The sequence below is a fragment of the Haliotis asinina genome, chromosome 12 (assembly GCF_037392515.1).
Source record: "Haliotis asinina isolate JCU_RB_2024 chromosome 12, JCU_Hal_asi_v2, whole genome shotgun sequence".
In the NCBI taxonomy this organism is placed as follows: Eukaryota; Metazoa; Mollusca; class Gastropoda; order Lepetellida; family Haliotidae; genus Haliotis; species Haliotis asinina.
In genome coordinates, this window is record NC_090291.1 from 27,980,234 (window position 1) to 27,996,795 (window position 16,562).

Consider the following 16,562-nt stretch of genomic DNA (forward strand, 5'->3'; position numbering starts at 1 on the left):
TTAAGTTTTCTTACCATGTCTACAACAGGATGTTTATTTGGGGTTACATGTTCAAATTAGAGTCGTCTCCGGAAAATCTGACTACATGTTGTTGTTTACCATGTTGTTGTTGTTGATGATGATGATGATGATGATGATGATGATGTTATTGTTGTAAAACATATACACGTGACAGATATTTGAAACGTATGACTGCGTTTAAGCAGTAATATCTTATTAATAAGCTATTAAGTAATATCTTACCTAATAACAAGGACCACATTTTCATGTCTGTTCGTACAGGGCGATCGGTGCTGGAACCATACACCTTTCCCCCGTCACTGTGTCAATATTGCTTCTAACACCCAGTAAAGAACCGGGTTAGAATGGATCTTCAGTAAACCATGCTTGTCGAAAAAGGCGACAAACGGGATCTGTCTGTCAGGCTCGTTGAATTGGTGTACAAATGTCATCGTATCCAAATGTGTGGATCCATGCTCATGCTGTTGATCACTGGGTTGTCTGGTCTACACTGACACAGTGCGGCTTTAAACAACAACCTAACCAAACGACGATTTTTAAGAATATTATGTAAAGAAAAAAACGAAAGGCATTTAAAATTCACTTTTATTCCACAAATACAAACAATCACTCACAGAGGGACTCATCCGTTCATTGCACCCTCCCTTACTCATGACTCAGAAATCTGGGTAAAATTTTGTTCATCTTAACGATCATTTACACTCCCATATACACTGACAGAAACCGATAATGAATCATTAAACGATTCAAAAATGTGTTGAAAAACGTACACATAATATGGAGCAAAATATATACTTATACTATAAAAAGTCTTCCAAATGACTGTTTGTTCGAATCTTAAAGGATCCCGTTGACTAGATTTATTTCTCGACTTGAACTGGCAAATGCCAACTCGACCATATATCTATTCGTTGTATCTGAACTTCCGGACGGTAGAGCCGCCGTTTGCGTTGGGGGAGCGGATTTCCAGAGTGGGTCTTCCATTGCTGCTGGTGTTGCGGACAGTAACACGGTGTCGGCCCATGGTCCCTGTGATGCCCTGCAGGTTGTTCTTCCCAGAGATGGGACGAGCACCGCTAGGGTTGAGTCGGTTGAAATCACGAACAGCATCACCATAGTTCCCTGAAAACATCAAGATATAAATTATTCAAAATGTATTGATAACTTAACGATGATTGAAGACTGTGATGCTAAGCAAACGTCAACATTACACATGATCTACACTAAGTCAAGTCCCACTCTATACTCTTACTGACGACTGAACAGTGGGCCGTTGTACAAAGTGATCTTATGTCTAAGGTGACTCCCTCACCTTAACACAGACTTAGGTAGTTATAGTGCTAAGGTTATTTTGTAAAATGGCACCCTGGTTTCTACATTATTCCGTTGCTGCATAGTTCCCTCGCCTTGACGATTTTAATGAACTTGATTATACATATTACTGATTCAGGTATTTCACTCACCTTGACGATTGTACTGACGGGTGAGTCTGGACCCGCTCCGTGAGACGCGACCCCGGGAGAAACTGCGGAACAGAGAGCGGCCTATGCTGAAAGCAGCACGCGCCAGGGGAACCCATCGCTTGTGGAGGCGGCGTTTGTTGGCAACGGCATTGAGGTAGCTTGCAATATCTGAAATTGTTAAAGGATATTTTAAACCATATACATTATACATGATTGTATGCATAATACCAACAAAATATTGTCTTTTCTAAACAGCACACGTCCATTCAGTTTTGTACCATTGTGAACTGAATCTAGATGAGCGCACATAAAATCCTACAACTCGAACACACTGGACACCACTCCTGAGCTGCGATCATCACTAAAAAAGGTAATTCCAGTAATTCGTCAGCCTCCTCGCCTTTGACTTCCTTTAATGCCCCTTTAATTGCTTTTATAACAAAATGGTATTGATTCTAATGAAATTCAAATCCAAACTGATAAGCGGCTCATTTTCTGACAACTTACACTCTGAACAGCAACAGAAACGCAATTTTCGAAAATCTGAAATCTCATAAAAGTTCATGTGTGTGTCTTCTATTTAAAAATTTGACAAAAAGCCAGAGTTGCATTTCCTTTGCTGGTCAATATACTCTTCAGACGCTTCACTAACAGGATATGTAATATGGGTATGAAGACAAACGGACAATTAACGGTTCATCCCATGTGGGAGCTTGTAGAAATAGTTAACATGTAAACAATATGAACCCATTTTTACTTATATATTCTCAGGAGATGCGCCATAAAATGTCTGTAAATTATGATATTGTCGCCAATACCATATTCCCATATTATGTTAAACAATGTTGACATTGTAAAAGACATTGTAAATATTTGGCAGATGTGAGTTTTCTTTTTGAAACTAGGAGATACTGAACTATAACCGGTAACCAAGCAACATATATAAGTCTGATGAGATAAAGAGATTATGCTCTCGTCATAATTGGAGCTTTCATCCAGGTCCATTGTGACAACCAATAAGTAACCGGTTACTGCAGGGGTGACTTGATAATTTTATTTCATTACATGATGGTCTTATCGCGATACACATACCGATGTGTATTAAATACTCCCATCAATGATTCACTGTATCGTTATGAACTGATATTAGCAAGTTAGTACGTATCAGGTAATAACATCTTAGCGTCAGTGTATCTACAGATTAAATCCTAAATATCAACAAAAAGAAGTGTTAATATTGTGTAGTTTCCAAACGTTTCGTCAACATACATTAGATCTAGCTACAGATAAGCATAAAACCTGGGGACGTATAGAGCAGTTTTATAAGCTGTGAGGTAAATACACTATAGAACTCACCTAACTCTCCTTTCATTATTTCGTCTTTTGCATCAACGAGGGCGTCAAGTTCATCGTCCGACAAAGTGTTCAGGTCGATTCCATCATAGTATGCAGGGGTGACGACGTTGTCGGAGGTGTCGGAGGTGACGACATCAGGAGCATTTGTTGACAGAACGCTGACACCAGAGGACAAGGCAAGTACAGCAGGTGACACAAACAGGAGCAAAAGCTTGGCGTCCATCTTCTTACAGTTTCCCAACTTTGTTTGTCAGTCATGCAATGGAAGGGACAGAATGATTTCCACCAACACCAGCTCCAATTATATACCATACTCGAACCGGATATTCTAACCTGAACTGTCGTCTGCTCCAAGGCATCCATTTCTTCTCATAGGTTTAAAATAGTTCCCCTCTTTTCATTGGCTGGTCCCATCAGCGGCCAGAATGGGTAATCGGTCAAGTGACGAGAAGTAGGAAATCCCCATCTCTTGCCGAAGCTGTCACCTTTGACTTCACAGAAACTAAACACGGAACTAGAGTGATCTGTAAACACACATTGACCAGGTGAATGGTCTGACATAAATAACTGAAACAATGTTTCATTTATCATTGTTATAATGTTGTTGTTTTGTTCCAACCAAATGTCCGCGAACAGCAAGTATTTACATTGTGCCTCACTGTGGTTGTATTTATGAAATGTGTCCAAAATGTTAAATGGCATGCATTTGTTACTGAGGAGAGATATTAATCTAATATTTTCATTTTACTGATGGCGATAATTCATGAGGTATCTGTGAACTATTAACTTGGATAAAGAGTATATGAAGTCATGGAGAAGGACAATTACTGCATGATAATTTGTCTTCAAAATGTTGTTAATGATCACGTTAAACGGAACAGACATACATGTATAATATTTTATTCTGCGACTACAAGTTAGTGTGGATTTTAGATTCAACGTTAGATTTTATAGAATATGAACTGGACCTTGATAAAGTTGGTACAGTCTCAAAACAAGGTCATATTCTCATATATTGAACTGTAAATGAGTTGTTTCGTGTTCCACGGAACCAGTACAATAGGATATATATACATTTAGAAATTTTATAATACATATAAATTTAGACATTTAGAAATGTCGCTTTGTCTCTAAAATATATCAGATTGATTCCTTTCTTTTCGAAAGGAGACTGAGTGAAACACGAGTATCCATGGGTCAGTATGACTGTCATCTCCTGTCATCGCCGTCCATCAGTGTCACATTCAACATACACATGGCCCTACATGGACATAGCCACACACGTCGCTGGACGCTTGTTCATTTCACGTGGGCGCGTTATCCACAGCACCCTCATTATACGTTCATTAGAATTCCAGGAAAACTGACAACTCCTTATCATGATGATAGGGACATACTATTAATTGGGGGGCGGTGGGGTAGCCTAGTGATTAAAGCGTTCGCTCGTCACGCCGAAGACCCGGGTTCGATTTCCCACATGGGTACAATGTGTGAAGCCCATTTTCTGGTGTCCCCCGCCGTGATATTGCTAGAATATTGCTAAAAGCGGCGTAAAACTAAACTCGCACACACATAATATTAATTGAACAGCTCAATTGTCAAGACGGATCGTGGTGTCATGTGCATTTGGGTACCCTATAAAGTACACTCATGCGCTTACATTCTTCAGTTATGCGCCTCATACAAGTCACAATATGATAAATAAGTTGATGACTAATATCCGCCTTCGAGTATACGTTTAATGGTGTTTTCTAGAGAACTATGGCGAGTTCGTGAGTGAGAGAGTTCCATTTAACGGTTATTTTAAAGCTCAGTCACATACATAATTAATGACATTTATTGATATACATGTATCGGGGTCATTTAGATAACATGGCGGCAGTTTGACTGTTCCAGGAAGTGTCAAAGTATTGATGCTCAAACGCAGACCACGTTTGTATACAAGGCGAATACACAGAAGTGAAACAAATGAAAAACAACACTGTGGAGAAAGAGAGGCGCCATATGCACCATCCCCATCTAACATATTTTATATTTGGTATTCATTCTTAGTAAATTTAACATATGTTACATTTGACCACTTTCTAAATGACTCTGTGAGATAGATTCCTCCAAAAATATCAAGATTGTTACATGTTACAACAATGTTTAGAGTTGAATATACAATTAACCAGTAAACAATGAATTTTGCAGATATTTTAGATATAAATATTTCTGATATTTAAATTACCAAGTCTTGTCCAAGATCCACCAAGTAAATCAGCAATTATTACATTATCACCATTTTCCCAAAATTCAACAAAATTACTTATTGATATAATATCACATATCTCTTCACACATTTCATTTCTCAAATCATTAAGAAGTGTACAGAACATAATACCATGTTTAACAATATCAAGACTACTATCCCACATATGCACTCTCTAGTTTCAATCTTTTTACAGCCAATGTGAATAATATGAGAGATTTTGTAAAATTCATTGTTGTGTAATCACATCCTCCTCTAAAGTATGTCAGTGTTTATCCATGAGGTCTATTTCTCAAGAACATACAACATCCTGCTTCCAATACCAAGAAAAAACCTCTCAACAACGTTGTCCGGAACACTGTCTTTCTTGTTCGCCCTTTTCGGCCATAAATCTTCACAAACGTTAGTCAGTATATATTTGTCTGCCTGTCTCTCTCTCCCTCTCTCTCTCTCTCCCTCTTTCTCCCTCTCTTTGTCTCTCTCTCCCTCCCCCCCCCCCCCTCTCTCTCTCTCTCTCTCGCTCTGAGTGTGTGTGTGTGTGTCTTAAGATTTCATCAGACATAATTAGAAATATATATAACGCCTTATCTGAATTATGTCGGATGAAATCTCAAGTGACATTTTTGGACATTTTTAACTTTTCAACATAAGGTGAAAACTACCAACATCATGTCATAATCCAAACATACTTCATGAATTGAAACTAACAACTGGTTATATCTACTTGAGTTTGTCATTCAAGACGTGATGAGGTAATTTTACGACGTGTTTGCCACAGTCGCTTTACTCAAGATGTTCTGCTGAAAGCGGATGGGGATGGACCAGCCATGTGTAGCTCTTGCGATTAGATGTTCACCATCACAGTTTGTTTGACTATGCGGACTTACCATACATTGTAACTATGTAATGTAAATACCAAATTACCTGCTTTTGAATTTGGTGCTACATTTTCTGTTTGTAAATAATTATGCTATGATTATATAATTATGCTTTCAAAATAAAACTCATTTGGTTTTTTTTTTCTATTTAAACTGTGCGTGCATTCAGACTTGATCTCGTCACGATATGACGGGAATAATGCCGAAATGACGTAAAGCTCAACTCAGCTCAGCTCATGATCGGAAACTGACCTTCGACATCAAATCCAAACACCTCACAGGAAGACCTAGTAACACAACATCTGTAAGTGGACAAGCTTGATTACACAATGTCATTTAGAAAGTGATCAAATGCAGTATATGTTATATATGGGATTTCACTTTCTTAGTAAAGTACATGTTCTAGTACTTTTGTAGGTTGGGTCCCATCCGGGATTCGAACCCGCACCCTCAGAGTCAGGCACCTAATTGCCAGCACACAAAGTCAGCCGCCTAGCCTGCCCAGTCACCGCGACTTCCAAGCTTCATTTGTAGATACCTAAGTGTTTCCAGTCTGAGGCATGCGGATGACAAAACCTCTAAAGGAACAGGTTATTCAGTGGTGGTGTATTTCCTACGTGCCCACTGCATGCATTGTATCAAAGAGTATCTCACAACGGACGACATGCTCCCACAGAAAACATGGGAATTGCAATTTCAAGTCCAATTTTTCAAGTGTGTGCTTTCTGTTGGTCCGCCAGTTTATATGCTTGCAACACTAAGACCAATTAAAGTACTGCAAGTTTCCACTGTGTCCCTGGGTGGTTTAGATCCTAGTTTAAAACAATAGCAATTCTCATAGGCAATGTTCAAGTTTGAACAACACTCAAATTCTTTAAAATGACCAAATGTAGACTAACGGAACTTCGAATAGTACACTAGAATTCATATGGCATACTGTTAGAGTAGAGAGTCTTAGAAGCTTAATGTTGAAACTGAAATAGTGTATAGTTATAGAGACTTAATTGTGAGGCAAAAGATGAGTTTGAGAAGGGTGACACTTTAGTGTGCAAATATAATTTGCATGTGTAAGTGAATCACATGTCACGCATGTCCATTGGTTGCTTGGTTACGTGCATCTTGTCGACGGGTCAGCTGACCACAGCGTCCCTAATAATCACCCGGCGTCATGTCAACTGTTCAACAGCATCTGGAAGTACCACACCTTCATCAGCTGTGCAAACTCAAGTGCAAACAGACTCATTGCAACACTGCGTCTGTCATTCACATGTTCCGCTCCGTATGTTGCCAGACACTCACATGTCACTCTTTAACCAAGTCATCAGTCTCCGGTATTCACGAATCGAAAATGCACTTTAAAGTCTACTGATGTTGGGTTGGCTTTGGTTTATGGGATTGTGATTTATGAGCTGTGAATAAAACTGTTCTGTGCAAAACTGAGAAGTCCACTAACCCCTTTAATCTGCCTTATCTATAGACAGTGACGTATTTCTCAACAGGATAATGTAAATATGTTCTTGTTTTATGAAACGTCAATTTCTCCCCACAAAGAATAATGAACGTGAGTCACATTCCTTTTATGCATACTACGGTTGTTAGTTGCATCGGATTTCCTTGCTGTTACGAAAACAACCCGTAACAATATACACACACGCGCTCACACTAAGGCACACGCACACACATTTCCTATTTACTCTTGACTAAATAGGGGGTTCGTGATCTTCCAAAGAATTACAACAAAGATGGGTTTGGCACTCATTGTTTGAACGTTTATGTCTGCAAATCACATGAACACATGCAATATAGTTGGTTCATGCCAGGTATAATGGCAGGTGCGTGTGGTGTCATTCCTGAATTATGAAAAGTCGACTAATGTAGGCTATAGGACACTACACAATTTTTAATTTAACTTTTTACTCCGACCTAAGACAGGCCCCTTTCAGCAACAAAAATCCGAAAAGGAGGCACCATATATTATATGTGCCAAGTTCCTGATCTTTTCACACAGTCCCTAGCCACATCCCGGAACATCCATCACGCTGATTTCCTTCCTGTTACTACAGATGTTATTAATTGCTTCATCTCCTGTTATTTATGTTTCACTTAACCCCTTTGTGTGTATACATGTATATACATTATTATATGTGTGATACGTTTAAGCACGTGTGGCCCGTAAGCTGTGTGAAACTGGGCTTTACTATCTTGCCTAGGATAATATCATGATTGTAAACACTGTAAAGCAGTGTGTCACACAATAATAAAATACTTTCCTTCTAATTTCTTATACAGTAACTGAAAAGCATCAGTAGATTGAACTGAGTTCTTTAGGTCTCCAAGACGCAATAATGTTTTTGTTGTTGTTGTTTTGGGTTTGGGGTTTTTTTTCGGATTTTTATTTTTATTTTTTGTATTTATTCATTTTTGTGTGGTTGTGTTCCTTGTTGTTACATAAGCACCATCACACCATTTCTAGGCAGCGAATTTCTATCAGGGAGAAGACATTTTATTTAAGGTTTCTTACGATGTCTTCAACTTTCTCGGGAAATCTGAACATATGTTGTTGTTTTCTGTGTTATTATTGTTGTTATCAACAGATACACATTACAGATATATGAAACGTGTGACTGATATTTTCTACAAAGTTGCAAAGAAGAATTCCTATAGTATCTTCACCTATTACCACACCTTCATGTCTTTTCGTACAAGGCGGTCAGGGTGGTATCCCCAGACCTTTCCCCAACAACTGACTGGCGTTAATATTGCTTTTATAGACCCGGGTTAGATTTAATCTTCACCAACCCATGATATCGTAAAAGGCGACTAACAGGATCTGTCTGTCAGGCTCGTTGATTTGGTTTGACACATGTCATCGTATCCCAATTAATGTTGCTGTTACTCACTTGATTGTCTGGTCCAAACTCGTATATTTATCTTGTTGAGTGCGGCTTTAACAAGAATATAACTAACCGACGATTTTGTCACAACATTATTTAAAGTAAAACCGAAAGGCATAAAATTCACTTTTTATTACACAAAAACACACAAACACTTACTGGGGAATCGTTGCACCACAGTCATCCGTTCATTGCACCCTCCCTTACTCATGACTCAGAAATCTGGGTAAAATTTTGTTCATCTTAACGATCATTTACACTCCCATATACACTGACAGAAACCGATAATGAATCATTAAACGATTCCAAAATGTGTTGAAAAACGTACACATAATATGGAGCAAAATGTATAATCATACTATAAAAAATATTATTTCTTCCAAATGACTGTTTGTTCGAATCTTAAAGGATCCTGTTGACTAGATTTATTTCTCGAATTGAACTGGCAAATGCCAACTCGACCATATATCTATTCGTTGTATCTGAACTTCCGGACGGTAGAGCCGCCGTTTGCATTGGGGGAGCGGATTTCCAGAGTGGGTCTCCCATTGCTGCTGGTGTTGCGGACAGTAACACGGTGTCTGCCCATGGTCCCTGTGATGCCCTGCAGGTTGTTCCTTCCAGAGATGGGACGAGCACCGCTAGGGTTGAGTCGGTTGAAATCACGAACAGCATCACCATAGTTCCCTGAAAACATCAAAATATAAATTATTCAAAATGCCAACATTACACATGATCTACACTAAGTCAAGTCCCACTCTGTAGTCTTACTGAAGACTGAACTGGTTTCTACAGTGTTGTTGTTGTTGTTGTTGTTGTTGTTGTTGTTATAGGTATTTCCCTCACCTTGACGATTGTACTGACGGGTGAGTCTGGACCCGCTCCTTGTGACGCGACCCCGGGAGAAACTGCGGAGCAGAGAACGCCCTATGCTGAAAGCAGCACGCGCCAGGGGGATCCATCGCTTGTGGAGGCGGCGTTTATTGGCAACGGCATTGATGTAGCCCGCAATATCTGAAATGGCAAAAGATATTTCAAAAGGATGTACAAAATGTCTTCCGAAAACAGTGCATGTCCACGAGTTCAGTTTAGTATCAACAGGAACTGAATTTAGGAGAGTGTTCGTAAAATCACACAGGTCAAACATACTTCGTAGTAGACACACAGAAGATTAATTTGGTGAGTTGTGATCATTACGAAATAAAGTCAGACGTAGGTATTCCAGACTTCTCCTGATGTCAGATTCGTGTTAACAGTTAAGGAAGCGTAAATAATGACAAGGTGCTTCAGTCTAAAAAGGTGGCATCCATTTCAAAGGAATTGTATGAAAAGTACTATGTTGCGCTTATTTTTACTGCAGAGAAATGCATATCTCGCTTTGATTCGAGGGAAAATCTAATGACGCTCACTTACCGGTGCTTCTAATAAGAGCATAGTAAGTGGTAAAATATAGAAGCATTGCTTATTTTCTGACAACAGGTGTAAAACATGACTAAAAGAAGAAATCACCAAAAAACACCAAATCAACAGTTCCTATCGAACATACGCCTTGTTAGGCGCTGATATTGATAGGAATTGTTTAACAAATATATACTGACTTTCACGGGGTGATGAGTGCTGGATATCTTGTTGGTGATTTCTAGGATGCAAAATGCCAGGAAAATATAACCCAGTATAATAGGGGTGATATATGAAGGGATTCTAAATAGAACAAACTAAACCTGAGCACAGACCCAGTCTGTAATTCCAGTTTCACGTGTCTGTATCTCACGCTCCATTACACAGTCTATATTACATGCCCATTTGGTTGTAATAACCAATATTTTTGAGAGATGATACACACAAAATCGATGATACGATGTGTATAAAACAACCATTCGTCAAGGAGGAATGCTCCTTGTTGAAAAAATCCAGTACACGTTGAATATCACCACAGATACATAAATATTAGCGTATCCTCCTCTGACGAATAAACGCTACTATAATTATCCTAAAATCTGGTGATATAGGGAGCGGTGTTATAAGCTGTCAGGAAAATACTCACCTAACTCTCCTTCCAATATTTCGTCTTTTGCGTCAACGAGGGCGTCAAGTTCATCGTCCGACAAAGTGTTCAGGTCGATTCCATCATAGTATGCAGGGGTGACGACGTTGTCGGAGGTGTCGGAGGTGACGACATCAGGAGCATTTGTTGACAGAACGCTAACACCCGAGGACAAGGCAAGTACAGCAGATGACGCAAACAGGAGCAAAAGCTTGGCGTCCATCTTCTTACAGTTTCCCAACTTTGTTTGTCAATCAAGCAGTGGAAGGAACGGAATGATTTCCACCAACACCAGCTCCAATTATATACAATACTCGAACCGGATGTTCCAGCCTTAAATGTCGTCTGCTCCAAGGCAGCCATTTCTTCTCACTTTTTTAAAATAGTTACCGTCTTTTCATTGGCTGTTCCCGCTGAAGCTGTGATTGGTGACCAGGTTACTCGTCACGTATTCTCTGAAAGCCCCGTTTCTTGTAACACCAGTAAACTTTGACTTCTCAGAACACAGAAAGTGAGTGATTAGTAAACACACGTTGACCTTGTGCATCACGGAAGCATCAAATCGCTCCTGAACATTAGTACATTTATCACACCCTTAATCTCAGTCGCAGAAACGACAATTCCATGAAACTTTGCCCAAGATATTTGACATAAATTTTTTTAACATAATTTATACCAACAGAAATTATTGACAATGTGCATTTATCAAATGTTTAGAATGGTTGATATTGTGTAACCACGGCAAAAATAAACCCACAAAGTTGCTGATAGTGATAGGTAGTTCTGTTCATTTAAAGGACTACCTGATGAGCTAAAGAGAAATTGTAATGATACTGACTTTACCTCTAAACAGTGTATTATCGAATACCGTCAGTTGGTGTAGATAGTGTTGTCTTTGCCTTTACATCAGTATTGTTCCAATAAGTACTTGATACTGTTTGTCAGTCGAGACAGTTTTCTCAGAGAAGTGTCATAGAAATAGAGGACGGTCAAGACTGAGGGTTGTATTGCGGTCATCTGTCATGATGTCCATCCATCATGGCCACACCTAGTAGAGAAGACGCCACACATAAATGTAAGCATGACCATATAGGCACTGGTCAGTTAGTATTTGCAATATGTACGCTACAGGACTGTTTTAATATACTCCCGTAAAAAGTCATAACTACCGTGGTATGGACTTAATTTATGTTAATATCAATCGATTGTGTTACAGTGCTACACGGAAACCGGGTTGTCAAGAAATAAAGGGGAATCACATAGACTAATACCTAGTCTCTGAATATATATATAATTGTATGTATACGAGCCACATATATGATAGTTTCAAACAGATCCATTTTAATTGAAAAAGCGCCCAAGGAAGTCCAGAGATTAAAAACCTGAGGTGTCCTAGACATGTTTCATTTAAGGCTTGAACACTGCAGAGAAGGTTAGGCAAAATAATGTGGTTCGGGAACTGTGAGACAGGCAAGGAATCACATAACCCTCCCAAGTCCGATACATATTTCAACTGAATGTACTCTGGGGAATCTTTAATAATATGTGGCTTGTAGAGTTGGGGAAGTTGTATTCACACTATTCGTGTTTCTCCATAAAAATCATCACCCGACTTAGTCATAAATTATGCACTGTCCCTAATACTTGAACTGTAGAGTTATGGGCTTCAAGAAAACCATGTTAAAAGATTATAGGTTATTAAAATATTAAAAATGTGGGGGATATTCCATTTTTTAACATTATCAGGATGAGGAGGTCACTGTGGCTGGAGAAAACGCATTTACATGTTATTCACGGACGTTTCATTGGAACTGTACTACAGTGAAAACAGTGTGTGAAATAGCGTCTGCCCGACGGTCCGCTTTATTGCACAGCCAGCAATGTGGGGCAATCCATTTCCCATGGGTATGTATTCTACCATGACATTGACTACGGGTGATATTTTGAAAATAATTTACAATTGTGGCAGCTGGACGACATCTGTATGTATAGTTCAAGATCGGTCAAACCGTAACTTCCACAGATCAGCCTACCCTTTTATCTAACACTAAATGTGATTGGTCCAAGGAATGGTTTCCGTGACCAAGTTGTTTCTGTGAAATTTGCTGTTTCGCATGTTTACTTCTCACAAAGAGAGTTACAAATGCCCTGTGCCCATTGCGAAAAGAACATGAAGAGATAATTCTTGTCAAAGATACTGACCATTCTAACGTTGCCTGTTTGTCTCATTCAGATGCTAGTGAACTACATGAATCAACAGGAACCATCAAGTTATGCTTCGTAAAATTTGTGTTTGCATATGTTTAAGTTTTCCTCACAATAAGTAATTCTTTGATAACAGTCTTTCAACACGTTACCTCAATTCCCTATTTTTAATACAGGGCTGGTTACATGTTCATAGGGCCAGCAACATTTTCCAGCTATCGACCCGGTGGGCTTCCTGGGTCACGACTTAAGGGACTGGGTGTTACATTTCTTAGGGGTTTTTTTGCTAGAGAGTCACACAAAATGCATCATTAGCTTCCTAATTGTTGAAGTACATGACTATACAATTTCCAAATGCACACTGCACACATAGTCTATATAATGGTTTCCTGTTATAACTGGACATATTCAAACAACTCAACACACAAGAGGTTACTGTGATCACGCCATCATATCTCAGCAGCGTTGATCAGATGTCAGTCACTGGATTGTGTTCGAAAATCAAATAGAGAGGCGTCTATGCCTGGAATACTGCTAAATTACAAACAATGAAATAAATTCTTCAAACGATACATGATATTCTGGATATTTGGACAGGACTGTAAAAAACCTGATGAAGAATCGCGTTTTGACACAGATATATACAGTAATCTCATTTCTCTCTTTCTTCCCAAACTATACTCTTAGAGAGTAGGGGAATTTGTTTTGTTTATTTACGATTAAATATATTTAGGAGATTTATAGGAGTCAATCAATGTTGATATGATAATATTGAATGTTTTGAGAGTGCATCACCATTTGCACTTCCTTACAACCACAGTTATTTAGAATGTAGTCGCCTTTGAAAGATGATTGGTGTATGGCATGTAATTTGCATGTATACATACGATTTTCATTTTAAAACAAACGACTAGAAACAAACACTAACAATTGTGTGATTCAAGATGAGTGGCAAAATAAATATATTAAGTGATTTCTCGACCTTCTTGAAAACCGCCAAAATCAAGAATGGGACCCCATGCGCGTGTCATGCTTTGTGTTTAGGGGTTCATAAGATGTCTCTACGTACTTGAAACGTTTGTTGTTTACACTTCCTATCCAAATTGAAAGTTCAGGTTCCCCTACTTTTTGGAAAGTATATATCAACTACATCTGAAACTGAAGCAATATGTTTTGGATCCATATTAATCATTTTGTCCATCAGCTTTACAGTCAGTGATTTGGCTTAAAATGTTTTTGTCTGATTTTAGTTTGATGACATGTGTTCACCTTATGTATCAATAACGACATCTAAGTATAAATATCTGGTAATGTATGTGGATTCAGTCCAGTCATTGCACAGTCCCATTTAGAAAGTTGTCAAATGTAACATTTGTCATATTTGGGATTACACTTTCCTAGGAAAGTACAAGAATTCCAGTCGTTCATTAAAAATTCATCACCACACTACGTAAAAGGCCAACTGTGACGCCATATTTTTAAATGGCCGGGTCGAGGATAGTACAGCCATGTGGGTGTAGCTGCGTCAGGTGAGAATTAATGAATATATTATATTGAGACTAAGTTTAGATTTATAGCAATACACCTTCATAAATAACTCTTTCAGCTGAAGGCTTCATTCGTCGAACTATATACGTATGACAATAGATTGAGATGCCACTTGGTGAATCCGTGTGTACAAGCCACAACCAGGAGTATGTGCAACCTGCACAGAGACGTGTTGTCCACGGTTTAACCCTAGACATGTTGGTGTTGCCCGAAGCTGAACATCGTCATTGTCCTGACTGGCAGCCGTTAACCTACATGTCACCAGGAACAGGAATGTGTTCCGGGTTCTTATGTACACAAAAACATCGGTTCTTGGTACCAGGCGGAATTCCCATTTTTACCATCGTTCTACGAAACCACGTCCCCTGAAAGTGGATGTCAGTGCGTGTTAGTGCATGTTAATGTTTACAAGCTGTCTCGTAATGGTTCCGGCCAGTGGGGTAGTTTAGTGATTAAAGTGTTCGCTCGTTATTCCGAAGGGTCGGGTTCCATTCCCCACATTGGTGCAATTTGTGACGCCAATATCTGGTGATATTTCTGGAATATTACCGTACTAAAGGCGGTCTTAAAACGTCCTCACTCACTTTGAACACTGAACCTTAACTCTTTCTGTTTAGTTTTACACCGCACACAGCAATATTCCACCTGTACAGTTGCAGTATGTAAATAATCGAGTGTGGTCCAGACAATCCAAAGACTTACAGCATGAGCATCTGTCTAATTCCAAATCATTGTAACTTGAATGAATGCACGTAACGTTACCACAGCGCAATCAGTATTCAATGAATCGTCGAAAATAATAGAAGCGTGTGGTACTTCGTAAAGGTGTTTCATAACAAAGTGTTATGACACATATGTGTGATAACACCTTCGAGTGATTTGATTGGCTAGTACGTGAACTTTGACATCACAGGTACTACTTTCATCACTCATTCCATTCATGATTTTCATTCAAGTTTTCACACCTGAGAGCATGTAAAACGGAAACACTTCTATGGAATTAGATGAAATTTATTTCATTTAGTGTGGTTACTAGCATTATTTTCAATTCTATGATAACTGAAGTTTCTGTAATAAAAACGAAAATAAAACAATCTATAAAAATACGTAAACAATACGTCTAGTAGGCCTCTCATGAGTGTAAACAAATATGGCGTCGCCCGTAAAAGTTATTGATTTCGTCAAAACTGACGGACAATTGGTTGGAAGAGTTGTGAATGTTATCAAGAGATTGAATACCTTCTGCGTGTATATTGTCAGGACTGCACAGTAACACACAACATCAAAAGACGAGCGGCGCTCTTGTATCTCTATCACTGCCACTGTCAGTCGCATCCATTCTCGTCCTCCCGCACAAACATATTGTCACTGCCATGCCTCCCGTGGTTTCTTATGTAAGGGTCAAAAGCACTTCCCAGAATCTGAACACAATAGGCTTGAAATCGTCTTCGTTCGAGGTTGTAGGCTGTGTTTTCATACCCAATTTTCGGTGGAGTCTTCAACATAAACATCGAATCTCGACAAGTGGGAATTCCAAACCGAGATGAGAAGGCGTCACTGGCATCCTGCGCAAAGCGTCGCCGACTTATTTACAGTAACTCGTCCTCCGATGAAGAACATTAAGCTCAACCATCTGAGACATACAGTTCCCTGTTATTCACATTCATCTTTGCTGTTGAGTTTGCCGCGCCTAAATAAATGTTCCCTAGAATCTTCTTCTTTGTGAACACTTCTCAACATGACGACTAACCCGACAGTGATGGCCGATTGACGTTCAGGCAAGATTTAGGTCACGTAGTCAAGTTCAAAATATTTACACTTCGCAAGTGTTTTGATGAATTATATTATTGCTTTTGAAAAGAAATCTTCAACTGAAAAGAAATAAATTTTGAATACGACTTT

The 16,562-nt window shown here is 39.0% G+C and overlaps 2 protein-coding genes across 2 annotated transcripts; both read right to left on the reverse strand.

Annotated features, from left to right (window-relative positions):
* Positions 1-589: 589 nt before the first annotated feature.
* Positions 590-3,258, reverse strand: LOC137258016 (uncharacterized). The gene is made up of 3 exons (XM_067795550.1): positions 2,841-3,258; positions 1,485-1,652; positions 590-1,143 (listed from the first exon to the last, which is right to left on the reverse strand). Exons 1-3 carry the CDS (start codon positions 3,061-3,063, stop codon positions 926-928), a joined length of 609 nt encoding a protein of 202 aa, XP_067651651.1. The 5' UTR covers positions 3,064-3,258; the 3' UTR covers positions 590-925.
* Positions 3,259-8,980: 5,722 nt separating this feature from the next.
* Positions 8,981-11,219, reverse strand: LOC137258241 (uncharacterized). The gene is made up of 3 exons (XM_067795838.1): positions 10,908-11,219; positions 9,710-9,877; positions 8,981-9,550 (listed from the first exon to the last, which is right to left on the reverse strand). Exons 1-3 carry the CDS (start codon positions 11,128-11,130, stop codon positions 9,333-9,335), a joined length of 609 nt encoding a protein of 202 aa, XP_067651939.1. The 5' UTR covers positions 11,131-11,219; the 3' UTR covers positions 8,981-9,332.
* Between the last annotated feature and the right edge of the window lie 5,343 nt (positions 11,220-16,562).